The following is a 17,798-nucleotide window of genomic DNA, read 5'->3' as shown; positions in this document are numbered from 1 at the left end:
TTATAGGAGGCAGTGATCAAGGCCATACCCAAAAAAAGGAAATGCAAAAAGGCAAAATGGTTGTCTGAGGAGGCCTTACAAATAGCTGAGAAGAGAAGCTAAAAGACAAAGGAGAAAAGGAAAGATACACCCATCTGAATGCAGAGTTCAAAGAACAGCAAGGAGAGATAAAGCCTTCTTAAGTGAACAATGTAAGGAAATAGAGGAAAACAATACAATTGGAAAGACCAGAGATCCCTTCAAGAAAATTAGAGATACCAAGGTAGCATGTCATGCAAAGATGATGCACAATAAAGGACAGAAATGGTATAGACCTAACAGAGGCAGAATATATTAAGAAGAGGAGGCAAGAATACACAGAAGAACTATACAAAGAAGGTCTTAATGACCCAGATAATCATGATGGTGTGGTCACTCACCTAGAGCCAATGGAGTGTGAAGTCAAGTGGGCCTTAAGAAGCATTACTACAGACAAAGCTAGTGGAGGTGATGGAATTCCAGCTGAGCTATTTCAAATCCTAAAAGATGATGCTGTGAAAGTGCTGCACCCAATATGCCAGCAAATTTGGAAAACTCAGCAGTGGCCACAGGACTGGAAAAGGTCGGTTTTCACTTCAATCCCAAAGAAAGGCAATGACAAAGAATGTTCAGACTACTGCACAACTGCACTTATTTCACATGCTAGCAAGGTCATGCTCAAAATTCTTTAAGCTAGGCTTCAACAGTAGATGAATCCAGAACTTCCAGATAAACAAGCTGGATTTAGAAAAGGCAGAGGAACCAGAGGTCAAATTTTCAGCATCCACTGGACCACAGAAAAAGCAAGGGAATTGCAGAAAACATCTCCTTCTACTTCATTGACTACGCTAAATCCTTTGACTGTGTGGATCACAACACACTGTGGAAAATTCTTAAAGAGAATTACCTACCTTAACTTACCTACCTACCTCCTGAGAAACCTGTATGCGGGTCAAGAAGCAACAGTTAGAACTGGAGATGGAACAATGAACAGGTTCAAAATTGGGAAAGGAGTTCATCAAAGTTATACATTTTCATGCTGTTTATTTAACTTATATGCAGAGTATATCATGCGAAATGCTAGGCTGGGAGAAGCTCAAGCTGGAAGCAAGATTGCCAGGAGACATACCAATAACCTCAGATATGCAGATGACACCACTCTAATGGCACAAAGTGAAGAACTAAAGAGCCTCTTAATGAAGGTGAAAGAGGAGAGTGAAAAAAACTGGCTTAAAAGTCAACATTCATAAAATGAAGATCAGGGCATCCGGTCCCATCACTTCATGGCAAACAGAAGAAGAAAGATGGAAACAGTGACAAACTTCATTTTCTTGGGTTCCAAAATCTCTGCAGACAGTGACTGCAACCATGATATCAAAAGATGCCTGCTTCTTGGAAGAAAAGCTATGACAAACCTAGACAGTGTATTAAAAAGCAAAGACTTCACTTTGCTGACAAAGGTCCATATAGTCAAAGCTATGGTTTCTGCAGTAGTCATGTACGGATGTGAGAGTTGGACCATAGAGAAGGCTGAGCACCAAAGAACTGATGCTTTCAAACTATGGGGCTGGAGAAGACTTTTGAGAGTCCCTTGGACTGCAAGAAGATCCAACCAGTCCATCCTAAAGGAAATCAACCCTGAATATTCATTGGAAGGACTGATGCTAAAGCTGAAGCTCCAATACTCGGGCTACCTGATGCTAAGAGCCAACTCATTGGAAAAGACCCTGATGCTGGGGAAGATTGAAGGCAGTAGAAGGGGGCAACAGAGGATCAGATGGTTGGATGGCATCATTGACTCAATGGACATGAGTTTGCACAAACTCAGGGGATAGTGAAGGACAGGGGAGCCTGGAGTGCTGCAGTCCATGGGGCCACAAAGGGTCTCACGACTGAGCAACTGAATAACAACAAAAAAGAAAATGAGCTATCAAACCGTCAAAAGATATGGAGGAAACTCAACTGTATATTACTAAGTGAAAGAAGCCAATCTGAAAAGACTACATGTCGTATGATTCCAACTATATGGCATTTTAGAAAAGGCAAAACTATGGAGACAAGAAAAAGATCAGTTGTTGCAGGGGGAGCAGGAGGTACAAATAGGCAAGCACATAGGATTTTTAGGGTCATGAAAATACTCTGTATGATACTGTAATGAAGAATATGTCATTATACATCTATCCAGATACATAGGATGTACAGCACAAAGAGTGAGCCCTAAAGTAAATTATGGACTTTGGGTGATTATGATGTATCAATGTACATCCTGGGTTTAAAAAAAAAATGTACCATGTCTACCTTCCTCTCAAGTTTATTATAAAACCTAAAACTGCTCTGCTCTTAAAAAAAAATTTAAGTCTTAGAAAAAAGAATTAAGTGATTTCTTCATTATATCATCATCCTTTATTCATATTATTCACTAAGGATAATCAAGACATTTATTGATGTCCTGGTGTATGTGTTTCAGGTACTATTTAAGTCCTTTATATACATTAACTCATTTAATACTCACAATATTTCTGACACAGGTACTATTCTCATTTTACACATTAGGAAACACATTAGGAGACAGAATAAACTTGACAAAGGTCATATAGCTAGGAAGTGATACTACTAGCCCTTGAACCCAGGCAGTCCAGCTCGTCACCATTATACTATACTGCTTCTGCTTATTCATTCATTCTATCATTCGTTAATTCACAATTGATCAAATCTTTATTGAGCATGTGGGATATGTCAAGAGCTCTGACAGAAACATTTTCAACAAGGAAGTTCTCAAGACATTTACCTTTCCCAGGAAACTACTGAAGGAAATGCTCCTTCAAAACCAGGAAATAAATAAAAGAGGAAGCTAGAGGAGGAGACACTCCAACAAAACTGAAGTAAACAATAAAAGGTGAAGACCTAGGATCCAGAAAACAGGAAAATCCAGAAGAAAGGGGAAGAGAATTCCGAGGACAATGGTAAAACGTAATGCTAGAATGACATCTGTGCGAGAGGCTGAGAGAGCAACCAGTCCAGACTAGAGATGAAGAAGGAGGAACGAAGGAAGGAAGGCTCCAGAGGGATACTCCTCAGGAAAAAAAAAGGAAAAACATGGATTGACTGCATGAGAAGACCTCTTGGGCAAATTGTGGGAAGAGTTAATAGGAATATAGAAGACCAAGAAAAGTATAAAAGCAAATAGAGAGGCCACTATTAACTTTAAGAAAAACAAAATGTTGTACCATGGAATGTAGATTGCATTATTCATGGTTACATAATTTATTCGTTCACTTTTTACCCTTGCCTTGCGTCCCTGTAATCAGAGCAGACTTCCTATTATACTGACCTGGGTCTTGGCCTTGTGACTTGTTTTAGACAAAGGAAAACAGGGAGATGTGACACACACTAGAGTCAAGGAAAACTTTAAATGTATTTGTGGGATCTGGTTTTGTCTGCCCCACCTAGGGTCTATCCATTGGGATTAGATCTCAAATGAGAAAAGGTGAAATCAAGATGAACTGAGCACTGACAAGGCTAGCAGAACCCAGCAGAGTCTCAACTGGTCTTTTGAAACATGAACAATAAATAAATGTTGTTAGCTACTGAAATTTTTCTTTTTTTGCTATAGCAAAAAGTTGACTAATACATATAGCACAGTCCATAGCTGAGCAAACAATATTTACATAGTCATAATAACATAGTTACATTATAACCATATTATAATTGACTATATTACATAATTATACTATAATTTGTAACAATAATAAAAACATTGATACACTAGAGATTCAAGAAGAAAATTGAAACTAAATGCTGTGATAATAACTTTTGTTAAGACAGTGAGGCCAACCTACCAACCTAGATAGCATACTAAAAAGCAGAGACATTACTTTGCCAACAAAGGTCAGTCTAGTCAAGGCTATGGTTTTTGCAGTGGTCATTTATGGATGTGAGAGTTGGACTGTGAAGAAAGCTGAATGCCGAAAAATTGATGCTTTTGAACTGTGGTGTTGGAGAAGACTCTTGAGAGTCCCTTGGACTGCAAGGAGATCCAACCAGTGTATCCTAAAGGAGATCAGTCCTGGGTGTTCATTGGAAAGACTGATGCTGAAGCTGAAACTCCAATACTTTGGCCACCTCATGCAAAGATTTGACTCATTGGAAAAGACCCTGATGCTGGGAGGGATTAGGGGTAGGAGGAGACGGGGACGACAGAGGATGAGATGGTTGGATGGCATCACCGACTCGATGGACATGAGTTTGAGTAAACTCCGAGAGTTGGTGATGGACAGGGAGGCCTGGCGTGCTGCGATTCATGGGGTCTCAAAGAGTCGGACACAACTGAGGGACTGAACTGAACTAAACTGAGCGACTGAACTGAACCAAACTGAAGAGAGTGAGGAGAGAGAGATGGGACCAGTAACACTGGTCTTCCTTTACTGTAGAATTAGAGTCTTACATTTTCAGTTCCAGATGTCATAAAAACATATTACACAAAAACAACAACAACAACAAAAAACATATTACAGGAAAGATGTTGCCTAAAAGTGAGATAACATTAAAGGCTAACCTGTACAGAGAGCTCTCAATTAATATAGAAGTCAATTATCTACTCTACATATTATCTATGATCACCGCATGTCCTCTTCCTAACACTTGCCACCTTTGATTGAAGATGGTCATTTCAATCATCTTTACCGCATTATCACAGAATGAGGAAAACGATTCAAAAAAAGAAAAATGATTCAAAGTGATTACCAAATTTTGCTTCTTTTTTAACAACTATAATTCAGGGACAGTTTAAGCTCAATATGTGAACAGTTTTATTCACAAAACAAATCAATAAGTAATATATTTTACAAAATAATTTAGTATAGGATCCCTTTAAATAGTGGACCTGCATTGAAATAATTGGATTGACCAAGATTTTGACAGTTTTCTAGAAATACAGTTACTGGGCAAAGAACAATATACTTGTTTCATACCTCTGCATCCTTCATATTCACATCCATGTTTTTTGTTTTGATGACTTTGGTTATATGGTCAATGTTGTTTTCCCTGCAGTAATCAAATATGTCTTTGTCTTCTTCCCTAATTGGAGTTAACAAAAAAAAAAAGTTTTTGTCTTAATAGGTAACACAGAAAAGTTACATATTTTTAATACAATCTGTTTGCTGTAAACATTAATGGAATCTGTTTTTATAAAGAATTTTCCAGGAACAGTAGTGGATTTTCAGGAAGACAATACATCCAATCTCTGAAAAAACTAAGGTTCTTAGCAACTATAGAGAAAAGCTTCATCTGCTTTAACAAGTTATACCAGTACACTAATAAAACATCTTGAGTAGATTTTCTCAATGCTCTTTTTCTCCCCAGTTGCTTTTACACAGACAGGCACATATATCCTCTGACTCAGAATGTTCAATTGTAGCACTGCAGTGAGAAGGTCATTTTCCATTGCCAGTATAGAGGTAGCAAAGGATCGGAACAAACTTACTACTTCTATTACAGAAAAACAGAATGAGTTGGTTGCTATCCAAGTTTTTAAAAATTATACACAAATACACACAACACACACACACATACATGCACACCAAAGTAATTTTCTTAAGGGAAAGATAATGACAGCATCACAAAATTCTGAAATCCTTCATGAGATAATACAAATAAAGACTGGGAAGCATACTATACACCCAGTACTACCCTAAGTACCTCAGTGTACTAATTCACTTACTCTTATTCGACAGTTTCACTGCACAGATAAACAAGTATGGAGACATTATATGACCTGTCAAATAGCATCACATTTATCAAAGGTAGAATAAGAGGTAGAACTCACTCAGACGAACTGATTTTGTAGATAGTCCATTTTTCTACTTTTCTATTATATCAAGCCACATCTTCAACTAGTAAGCTGTAATCTACTGCAGAATCTAAAGCAGAAGTTCTTGACATGAGGTCTATGAGTCCTCTAAAACAGTATACAGAATTATGTATGCAAATGCATAATACATTTTTATGAATGTGTTGGCAGGGAGCAAGGGGAACAGGCGGGTGGGTAGTTTCAATGAGGTCCTCAAAGGATCGGTAATTTGGAATATTAATAATGAAACTGTCCGACATGTGGGCTTAATTTTCCAAACAGGCATAAAAGAATGCAATTTGAGTTCCAAAAATTATAACTAGTATTTTTGATAAATGTAAGTCCATGGCTTCCATTTATCAGAAATTAAAGCGACTGACCATAGGAGGTCTCCTATCTTAAAAGCCAATAACTTTTACCCTATAAAAAGTTATTTCCCAGTCAGTGGTAGTTAAGTCATACCACAATCCTGTGGCATTTACCATCTAAGATTCCCTTATGCATTTGATGTATTTGCTAATCTACTACATGCAAGGCATTGGGCAAGATTCTGTTTATAACAGATAATAAGGATAAGAAAGAAACTCTGTGTTCAGTACATGTACAGTATAGCTGAAATGATTAAAATCTATACAGTTTAAAACTGTATTTATTTTCATTTATTTATTTGGCTGTGCTGGGTCTTAGTTGCAGTACATGTGATTTCTGATCTTTAGTTGTGGCATGCAGGATCTTCCAGTTGCAGCAAGTGAACTCTTCGCTGCAGCATGTGGGATCTAGTTTCCCCACCAGGGACTGAACCTGGGCCCCCTGCATTGGGAGCCCTTAGCTCCTGGACCACCAGAGAAGTTCCCCAAATCCATACACTATTAACATAATGTGAAACTGGATCTTTAAAAAGGTCTATCAGAATACAGTGGAGAAACAGTCCACCTCAAGCTAGAGAAAATGAGCTAAGTCTCCAGGAAAAAAAATCATGTTTTTTTAAAAAAAAAAAAAAAGTATGATCTCTTGAAAATGTTCATTTGCAGAAGAGAAAATGCTTTTCTAGATCATTTACTCTGGAGGGAAAAAAAATAGAGAAGTCTGAGACCAAAACCCCTAAAAGGACAAGTCTGATTTTTTAAATTAAGGCTTTATATAATACTATTTTAGCTATATTTAACTATCACAAAAAATACTTTCTATGAAAAAAGTGCATTCAGCATTCTGACCTGGGGATACGAGGGGCCTAGTTTCCTTCAATACAATAACAGAGACCCCTCTAATCCAATAGGCAGCAACTTCAACTGTGAGATAAAGTACTATGCCATTTTAAGTCATAATAAAAAATATACTTCTCACCAACTGTTTTGAATTGAAAATAATGGGGAGTTGGTGGTGGGGCACAGAAAGGAAAGTATGGAGGATCCTTGGGATATAGGTTATCCTTACCCAGTAACATTGGAGGGTTATTCAGAAATGAGAGGACCTTCTGGGTGTCCCCTTCCTCCTTAATCCTAACTGGGCATGTACACCTATGCCATAAGCAGTAAGAGAGTAAATAAAATACAAACTTATTTAACATGTTCCCATTGCTTAATATATTCTCAGTGTTTCTTAATATGTATCCTTTATATCAATTATTTTTTTTTTGGTATGTGAATTTTTTGGAGGTCAGGACATTTTTTTCATCTGTATACCTGCTTATCAACTGTAGTTTATCATTACTAGGTATGTTAGGTACATAGAAGTATTTATAAAATACTTCAGGGTAGAGTACACAATGTAAATTAAATATAAAATGGGAAAGTCAATAAAATCACCACGAATGTGTTACAAAGCTCAGTGACTAATAATTAAAAAAATTAAGTGATACACTTGGGCTTAGTTTTTAAATAGAGTTATCTAACACCAAGTCATGCATGTTTTGACTGGCATGCCAGCAACCAAGCTGTCTTTATACAATGTCACCACCTAGTGGTCAAAAGGGAGAAACATCAGAAGCAACATCTGTGTATCTTGTATCTTGCCCCCGACAAGATTATGTACAATATACAAATCCAATTCTTTTTCCCTCTGTATTTCCCAGTTAATGCAGTCTTCCACAGGAAATTTTTCTCTGTACTTAAATGAAATGACATGTGCAAACCAAATATAGCAGAGCCTTAAAAAATGTTAGTGCCCTTCTACATCTTCTCACTTTACCTTCTCTTTTGATGCTTACCAGTTATCTTTCTCCTTTTCTCTGCTGAATGTGATAAAATTATCATATCCATTCTCTACAAATGAGTATGAGTTATTTTCATGAATACCCCCAAGAATGTCCCACATTATCCATAGCACAAGACAGCAAGACTCTCTTGAGATTACTCCAAATTTACTAAATTTGACAGGAAATACATTTAGCTGAATGAAAACACACACACACACAACACGTTCTTTGACATTCTTTTGAAATGTAAGGGCACACACTCATGGAAGAGAGGGATGATGTTTAAGTATGGTTGTCTTTCATCAGTCACAGGAAGATGAGATTCTTGCTCACGCCTAAAAATGCTATCTGCATCACTTTCTACAAAGATTGCATTTTCCTATCAAAAGACTATTTCAGATAGTTAGGTTTCATGGTGAGCCATCTAAAGTCTATTTACTTTTCACTGACCTTATAGAATTAAAAAACACATTTATGTAATAAACTCAGATATCTATTTAATAGACACATTCAGTAAATATTTCAACCCATTGTATTTATCAAGCAATCTGATATTAAAACAGCATTCCAATACATAATTAAAATTTATTGAATGAATGAAAACACAAAGAAGACCTTAAACATATACTTTAAAATCAAGATCAGAATTTTATTTTATTTTTTTTTTTTTTTGAGACAAAGTTTATTCCCCCCGAAGGGAGGTGCACCGTTCCTGGAAGTACTGCAATACCAGGTCGATGCGTGGAGTGGACGGAGCAAGCTCCTATTCCAATTCCTAGTTCCAAAAATCCATTTAATATATTGTCCTCGGATAGAGGACGTCAGAATTTTATTTTTAAGTAAACTTTCTATTTCAAGACAACTGAAGATTCACATGTAGCTGTAAGAAATAATACAGAGAGCTGCTTCTGTTTTCCCAAGTTTCCTCAATGGTAGCATGCTCATATGTTTTTTAAAAAATGGATTATCAGCACCATTGTTTCTAGAAAACTGGTACTGACAAACCTATGTGCAGTGCAGGAATAGAGATGCAGACATGGAGACACAGGAGGCAAGGAGAGAGTTAGCACTGACACATACACACTGTCAGGCATAAAATAGACAGCTAGCGGGAGGCCGCTGTGTAGCGCAGGGAGCTCAGCCAGGTGCTCTGGGATGACCTGAGGGGCAGGCAGGTGGGAAGGAGGCTCAGGAGAGGGGGGATATATGTACACTTAGAGCTGAGTCACACTGTTGTGCAGCAGAGACCAAACAACATTGGAAAGCAATTATATTCCAATTAAAGTACATTTTAAAAAACTGGATTGTCGTTATAGTATTTAGATTCTGTTGGATACATCTAAAAGAATGTTTATTTTAAAATTCCATTATTTACAAAATGTCGGAAATTATGCCCTTTGCAATTATTTAAACTTTTAAATAAAAATTTTAGATGCTGGGACTTGCCTGGTGGTATAGCGGTTAAGAATCCGCCAGCCAATGCAGGGGACACGGATTCAATCCTTGGTCCGGGAACTGAGATCCCACATGCCACAGGGCAATACGTTTGTGTGCCACAACTACTGAACCCTCAAGCCACAATCGCTGAAGCCCACACACCCTAGAGCCCAGGCTCCTCAACAAGAGAAGCTACTACAATGAGAAGCCCGCACACCGCAAATAGGCAGTAGACCCACTCGCTGCAACTAGAGAAAGCCCACACGCAGCAATGAAGACTTAGCGCAGCTAAAAAAAGTTATTAAAAAACATTTTAGAAGGTATCATAAAAATATAAAAGGGAACAGTCTTCCAAAATCCTCACAGGGACTACAGCAGCAGAGGTTTTTCAAATATCATTGCTCCAACCCAATATTCTATAAAGTAGAGGCCCAACGCAAGGAGTGGGCCACTCAACCAAAGATGAGCAAAGAGGGCATCACAGAAGGGTTGACATTACAACCAAGGCTTGAAGAATATACTGACAAACCAGCTAAGTGACTAAAGGATCTTGAAGAACAGAATAAAAGGAAAAGAAAGAAAGTGAAGTCACTCAGTCATGTCGCAGAGACTCTTTGCGACTCCATGGACTGTAGCCTGTCAGGCTCCTCCGCCCATGGGGTTTTCCAGGCAAGAATACTGGAGTGGGTTGCCATTTCCTTCTCCAAGGAATCTTCCCGATCCAGGGATCGAACCTGGGTCTCCTGAATTGCACTAAGTAATAACTTTCACCAAGTAATAACTATTCTCTGACTGGATTACATATGCAGTGTATTTAGTTCTAGGATCAGAAAATTCTTAAAAGCCTCAAATAAAAAAAGTTCTATTTACTATCTTACATATGTTGATAACAGTCCCTTCAAATGAAACCACTTACATTTTTAACATATTTTTCTCATATTTTTTCACGCAAACAATAACAAAGAAGAGATCAATGCCCCAGGTACTTCTTGTAGATAACTTGTTATACTGGAAAGGTTATTTAGGCATAAATTATATTTAAAAAAAAAAAACTAGTTACTAAAAATGCATTTTCACCTGTTAAAACCTGCTTAACTCTAAAAAAGTTGATTGAAAATTTCTGATACTTTAAGTGTCCATAAGAAAAATGTAGTTCAGTTCTGATCAATCCCTCTAAAACCAGTGCCCACATCAGAAAAATCTATAGAATCTCTTGGCTACAGAGATGAGTTACATTCTCAACCATTAAGGTAAGTCTAAAATCAATAAAAACAATTAATCTAAGGGAAACATCATCATCAGTATATTGATAAATGAAAGACTACAGTCTCTAATTATACCAGTGAAGCACATTTTTAAAAACACTAAATGGAAAAGAAATTTAATTAAAAAATGTAAACTGAAGATACTCACTATATTAATATAATAACAACTATCAAATTCAATTTCAGTAATTGGAGATTACAATGATTCCTCAAACATCTCAGAAGCAATACAGTGTAGCACTTAAGAGCAGAATTACTAACCCTGTCACCTTGGGCAAGTAACCTAACCTCTTTGAGCCTCAGTTTCCTCATCTGTAAAACAGGGATATTTACAATACCTACATCTCATAGGATCATTCTGAAGATTAAGTGGAATAATATATATATAAAACACATGCAGTATGGTTACTAACATATAATATGTGATCAATATATGTTAGCTGACATTATTACTAGCTTAAGATTTTAGCATATGCTGTAAGGTAGAATCATTTTTCATACTCTTATATAATACTCTCAATCAATTTACCCAACAAATATTAATTGAACCTTCAAGGAAATAAAATAGGCCAGTTGGTTGGAGCAAAGTGGACAACTGGGAAGGGGAAAATTGGCATTAGATGAGATGATGAGGGGCCCTGCAAGACAGGCTAAGGATTTTAAAATTCTATCCTAAGTGTTATGGGAAATCATTAAAGGGTTTTAAGCAGGAAAGTGATTGGAGATTTGATTTATAAATCTGGAGGAGACAGCAAGGGAAGTGAGGAATCCAGTTTGCAAATCATTCTGTAGTGTCCTGGCCAAGAGATGTAGAGTAGTGATGTTAATGCAAAAGGTGGGATAGTGACGATGATGAGGCAGATGAATTTGGATTATTTTGAATATGAAGAAACAGAATTTCTGATGTGTTAGAAGATGAGAAAGAGATAGGGTAGACCAATGTTTAGGCCTAGGAATGGCATACTTTACATGATATACTGTTAAAAATATTTATCTAATGAATATATAAAATTTTGTATTAGGTAAAATTTAAAAAGTAGAACCATGTAAATCATGTAATAATGTCTTTTTTTATACAGAATTCAAATTTCAATAAACACCAGCATTTATTAATATATACAATGCAATTAGCAAAGATTTCACAAATTGCAAAGCAATGAAATGAACCAAAACTGCTTGCTTTCAGCATTGAGAGAACAGCTGATAACAATTCAATGAGAAGATGACTTTGTCTATCACACAAAACTGACATCTTTGCTAACACTTTTAAGATATCTTTCTTTAAATGCTTTAAATGTAAAGCATTTAACAGAAGAAAACATTTATTTATATTATCTATAATACATATGACTAGCTTTTATTATAATAGACATAGTACATCCATAACTAATGTATCTTTATACTTGTGAGCACACACACACACAAAACTTTGTAAGACTTAAACAAGACTAAGTGCCTAGCATTTCAAAGGTACTACATACGAATAAGGATATGAGAGAGAGAGAGAAGGAAAAGATTAGAAGAAGGAAGAGACAGAAAAAGAAGAGTCGAGGAAAGGATGAGGGGGGAGGAAAAAGAAAGAAGAGATGGAAAGAGGAAGAGAAGATGATGGTTTTAGTTGATGAATGACCTCTTGTTCAGCAAGGGCTGTTGATCTGCAAACAGGTGGACTTGCCTATATGCTTGGTTGGCATCATGACACTGAGCACACAGGAGCTAAATAAAGCATGTAAGAAAAGGGTGAATATGAGAGCCAGGAGACTCTTACAACAGTTACTGTTTATGTCAAGACCTGCTCGTCCCAAGGGACCCATTTTCACATAATCTATAATTATCTCTTCGCTTTAATCGCCTTGTCATTCCTGAGGCTCTCATGGGCACTGGAAGAGGAAAAGCTCATTAACTAAACCTTTTCTCCTCTCTCCAGCCACCCATGGCTTTTAATTGCTTGGTGTGTTATTATCTAGGAGTGCAACTGGGATCATTTTCATAAGAAAGGGAGGTAGAGAGGAGGAAGGGAGCCATGAGTCCCTGAGGTATGCACCACAGACAAACCTTTGCTTTCTCAATTATTTATGCCAGCTGAGGTTTTACAGGCTGAATAAATCCATAACTCAAGTTCATTCTGAGCAATCACATTCTCAGGGGAGAGTTGCCCACTTGCCTATACACACTTGTGCAGTCCTCAAAGAATAAGCAGAATGTAACAAGACATATGTCATCCAATTTATCACCTATCACCAAAGTGTTAACACAATGTTGATCCTAGGCAACACAGTGAAATAGGGAGAGTTTCACTACTAACTACCAGGAGAATCTTTTTGGTGCTCACAGCAGTGATATCAGTGGGACAGTATTATCCCAGAGTGATGTAGCCTACTGAAAGCATAAAAATTCAAATACTCAACTTTTAAGTACAAAATATGTGTAATGCACACTCTGGATGCTTCAGAGTCTTAAACAGATTTGTTAAAAGCTGATAACAATGTTAAGCTTTGAATAAATAATTAAATGGAATTTCATACCATTTGGTTTTATAAATCTCTTATAATAAAACCATATATGCTGCAGTTTTTTCTCCAATCACATCTCTTTCAGGAAAATCTTAGAGTACAATTTATGTATAAGTGAATAGCTTTTACACTAGTTTTATTCCAGTTCATATTTTCACCAGAAACACAAAATTAAAGCACAAAATTAGCACCTTTATTCTAGTTTTTTTTTTTTTTTAATATATATATACTTACAGTCTACAACTTTAGAATCAGGTCTAGAGAGCAACTAATGAAAAAATATTTCTAAAATATTTTCAGAATCTATTATAGTTTAAAAATTTTAACTTTATAAGTCAATGATGAAAGCATCTCTTTATAATTCTACAGGCTTTTGTGTCTGACCACGGCAGTGACCTCTGGTATTTTCTGCCAAAACAGTTCATTTGTCTCACAGAACAACTAATCAATTCCAGAGCCCATCAATCATTTTAGTTGTATACTGGTCTGGTCTTGCTTAGAGAAGGTCCAGATGGCTGCCTGTGTAAGTGGGATTAATAAAATTCTGACAGATTACGTAGCATCAAACTACAGAATATAACAAGGAAGATCAAATCAATTGCAGGGTAGGTTGGATATTGTACACGTTTCATTTGTTGTATTTTAAAATCATGCCCTGATTTCTCCCTTTATGTGCCAACCTCCAGGTAAAACCCTCTCAGTTATACAAGTCACTGAAAGTGATTACTTGTTAGTGAGTCAGTATATGCATTGCAGAAGCATCTCTTTACAAAGCCTTATACTTATTAACCAGAGCTTTTTCTGCCAGTCTGCAGTTTAAATGAAACACAACTGATCTCAAGACTAGAGTAACCGTGAGTCACAAGACCTGTTACTCTCTTGGTTCTATAGTTCCAAACACAGATTTCTCCCTTCCTGGTTTGTCATTTTCTTCTGCAAAAGCAAACAACCTGTACCTAACTCCATAGTTAGGTCCTGACATGTGTTTTTGGCTCCTGCCATCAGTCCTGTGCCCTGGATCGCTCCTGGGGGGGCTCTATGTTCCTAACAATACTAATAAAACTAATAGTTACAAAGTAACCTATTTTGTGCCGCATGTTATTCTAGGATGCCCTGTATAAATATTTATACAATCCACAAAAATGTCATATGAAAAAGGTAATATTATCATCCCCATTTTAGAGATAAATAACTTGTCCAAGGTCACAGAGCTAAAAAGAGATGGAACCAGCATTTGAATTCCAGCAATTTGGTTCCATAATTTTTTGTACTTAATTAGCCTCACCTTATATCCCCTCCATTATATTACAGAACAATGAACTAGCTTCAGAATGAGAAATTGGCTTCAGGGCTGTGGAATAGTAACACAGAGATCTGTACCTATGACATTATATTGTCATTTTCTGTGACAAAGTGGAAATAAAGGTCAGAACCAAAACAGGTAGGGAGCAAGCTCAGAACTGGCCCCAGTGGCCCTTGGTTCAGAAACATTTACAATAAAACTAAAATGGGCCCTTAACTTATCACCTACAATGTATTTTCGTCAGGAAACTGCCACAACATTGGAGACCAAGCCTTACTTAGTAAATGGGTTCATTAGATAACGATTTTCCTAATCTTCAAAAATGTGGGAAAAAATTAGAAGTTTATATATTAAAGTACTCAAAAACACATTCAAAATACATTTTAATGTTCTTTTAAAAAACCAATGGTTCAAAAGAAAAAAAACAATGGTTCTATAGAAGAAAGCTTTTCATCTAAGTTTATCATTTGATGTTTCTAAAACTATAAAAGGACTCCTCCTGTCACTTTTACCTCAGTTGAACATAATCCTGCCAAGAAACCAATGAATCTCAATTAAAGAACTATTTTTTCTTGGAAAAATAAAACACCAGATAATAAATTTCACCAAAGAACAAGCAAAATTTGACTCCATAAACCTCAACAAGTAGCCTGTTTTCATTGTTGCAGCTGCATTTTTTTTTTTTAATTTATTTATTTTAATTAGAGGCTAGTTACTTTACAATATTGTGGTGGTTTCTGCCATACATTGACATGAATCAGCCATGGGTGTACATGTGTCCCCGATCCTGAAACCCCCTCCTACCTCCCTCCCCATTCCATCCCTCAGGGTTGTCCCAGGGCACTGGTTTTGAGTGCCCTGTTTCATGCATCAAACTTGGACTGGTGACCTATTTCAATATGGCAATATACATGTTTCAATGCTATTCTCTCAAATCATCCCACCCTCGCCTTCTCCCACAGAGTCCAAAAGTCTGTTCTTTATATCTGTGTCTCTTTTGCTATCTCGCATATAGGGTCATCATTACCATCTTTCTAAATTCCATATATATGCGTTAATATACTGTATTGGTGTTTTTCTTTCTGACTTACTTCATTCTGTATAATTGGCTCCAGTTTCATCCACCTCATTAGAACTGATTCAACTGTGTCCTTTTTAATAGCTGAGTAATATTCCATGGTGTATATGTACCACAGCTTTCTTATCCATTCATCTGCTGATGGACATCTAGGTTGCTTCCATGGCCTAGCTATTGTAAACAGTGCTGCGATGCACACCAGGATACATGTGTCTCTTTCAATTCTGGTTTCCTTGGTGTGTATCCCCAACAGCGGGATTGCTGGGTCATATGGCAGTTCTGTTTCCAGTTTTTTAAGGAATCTCTATACTGCTCTCCATAGTGGCTGTACTAGTTTGCATTCCCACCAACAGTGTAAGACAAAGATGCCATAAAAAAAGAAAACTACAGGTCATTATCACTGGTGAACATAGATGCAAAAATCCTCAACAAAATTCTAGCAAACAGAATCCAACAACATATTAAAAAGGTCATACATCATGACCAAGTGGGCTTTATCCCAGGGACGCAAGGATTATCCCAGGGACGCAAGCATACACCATATTAACAAATTGAAAGATAAAAACCATATGATTATCTCAATGGATGCAGAGAAAGCCTTTGACAAAATTCAACATCCATTTATGATAAAAACCCTCCAGAAAGCAGGCATAGAAGGAACATACCTCAACATAATAAAAGCCATATATGATAAACCCACTGCAAACATTATCCTCAATGGCAAAAAATTGAAAGCGTATCCCGTAAAGTCAGGAACAAGATGCGGGTGCCCACTCTCACCACTACTATTCAACATAGTTTTGGAAGTTTTAGCAACAGCAACCAGAGGAGAAAAAGAAAGAAAAGGAATCCAGATTGGAAAAGAAGTAAAACCCTCACTGTTTGCAGATGACATGATCCTCTACATAGAAAACCCTGAAGACACTACCAGAAAATTACTAGAGTTAATCAATGAATAAAGTTACAGGATATAAAATTAATACACAGAAATCCCTTACATTCCTATACACTTACAATAAGAAAACAGAAAGAAAATCAAGGAGACAATTCCACTCACCATTGTGACGAAAAAAATAAAACACTTAGGAATAAGTCTACCTAAAGAAACAAAAGACCTACATATAGAAAACTATAAAACACTGATGAAAGAAATCAAAGAAAGCAACTGCATTCTTATACTGAAGAAACAATAGGGACTACTCTATAGTCCTTTAATGGAGCAACCCAACGTTTTAGTACACAGTAGTTTTTATCATAATCTACTTTGTTATACTGGAATTCTGTTACATTACAGGATAAATTCTCTAAAATAAGAATATGACTAGCTGCTGTGATTTCGGATCTGCTGTAGTAGTAACAAAATTACTGTTTATAATTAAAAGGAAGGCTTTTGATGGCTCTCTCACACTCATATTCCTTACTGTTTCCTATCTCAACAATATGTTCCAGAATACAAAGATTTAGATCATATCATAAAAAGACTAATACTTAGATAACAATGAAATAAGGCCAGAGTAAAAGTTTTGCCAATAACAGAGGTTCACATTTCACTCAATTAATCAATAAGGTTTATTAAACATACTCACATGTAGATGCCAAAATTACCAAAAACATACTATTCAAAAATGAAGAAGTTAAGCAGCACAAATACCCACAATATTTTGCCTCATATAGACTCATATAATAGATGTGTGCTGAGTTGAATTAAAATTTCTACTTCTTGAAAATAAAGCTACATTATTTTATCATTGCTTCTCATGATCAAAAATCTAAATACTGACTTAAATCTAAGAGTTACTTCTGTAGGAATTAGATAGAGGATAGGCTAACTTTTCCAGTTCAGCTTAACTCTATCTTAGGAATATTCTAAGTACCCAGATATCTACTCTCAGATCAACTGGAGTACATTTGATTTGCTTTCTGTTCTGCAGAGCTACTGTGATCAGTTATGTCACTAGATATTACGAAAGAAACTGTGTTCAATGTGTCTTGAAAAACACTAGAGTCTGGGAGCCCAGTATACTAGAGTCTGGGAAATCAGTATACAAAATAAAAATCACTATTTATAGATAAGTGATTGATAGTATTAGAAAGTTAAATATAGTGATTTGAAAAAAAAAAAAAAGTTTAGAAACGATATCC

The 17,798-nt window shown here is 36.4% G+C and overlaps 1 protein-coding gene and 1 non-coding gene across 2 annotated transcripts in view; both read right to left on the bottom strand.

The window, feature by feature from the left end:
* Positions 1–17,798, bottom strand: part of ACBD6 (acyl-CoA binding domain containing 6) — a 194,559-nt gene that overhangs the window by 114,010 nt on the left and 62,751 nt on the right. The window contains exon 5 of the mRNA XM_043485031.1: positions 4,989–5,094. Within this exon, the coding sequence (XP_043340966.1) occupies positions 4,989–5,094 (106 nt within the window). The remainder of the gene's footprint in view (positions 1–4,988; positions 5,095–17,798) is intronic.
* Positions 8,757–8,954, bottom strand: LOC122452671. The gene has a single exon (XR_006272823.1). It is a non-coding gene; the product is annotated as a U2 spliceosomal RNA (small nuclear RNA).

This window comes from Cervus canadensis, chromosome 13 (genome assembly GCF_019320065.1).
Source record: "Cervus canadensis isolate Bull #8, Minnesota chromosome 13, ASM1932006v1, whole genome shotgun sequence".
NCBI classification, from domain to species: domain Eukaryota; kingdom Metazoa; phylum Chordata; class Mammalia; order Artiodactyla; family Cervidae; genus Cervus; species Cervus canadensis.
Note: the sequence above shows the minus strand (reverse complement) of the source record. Positions and strands in the feature narration are given on the sequence as shown.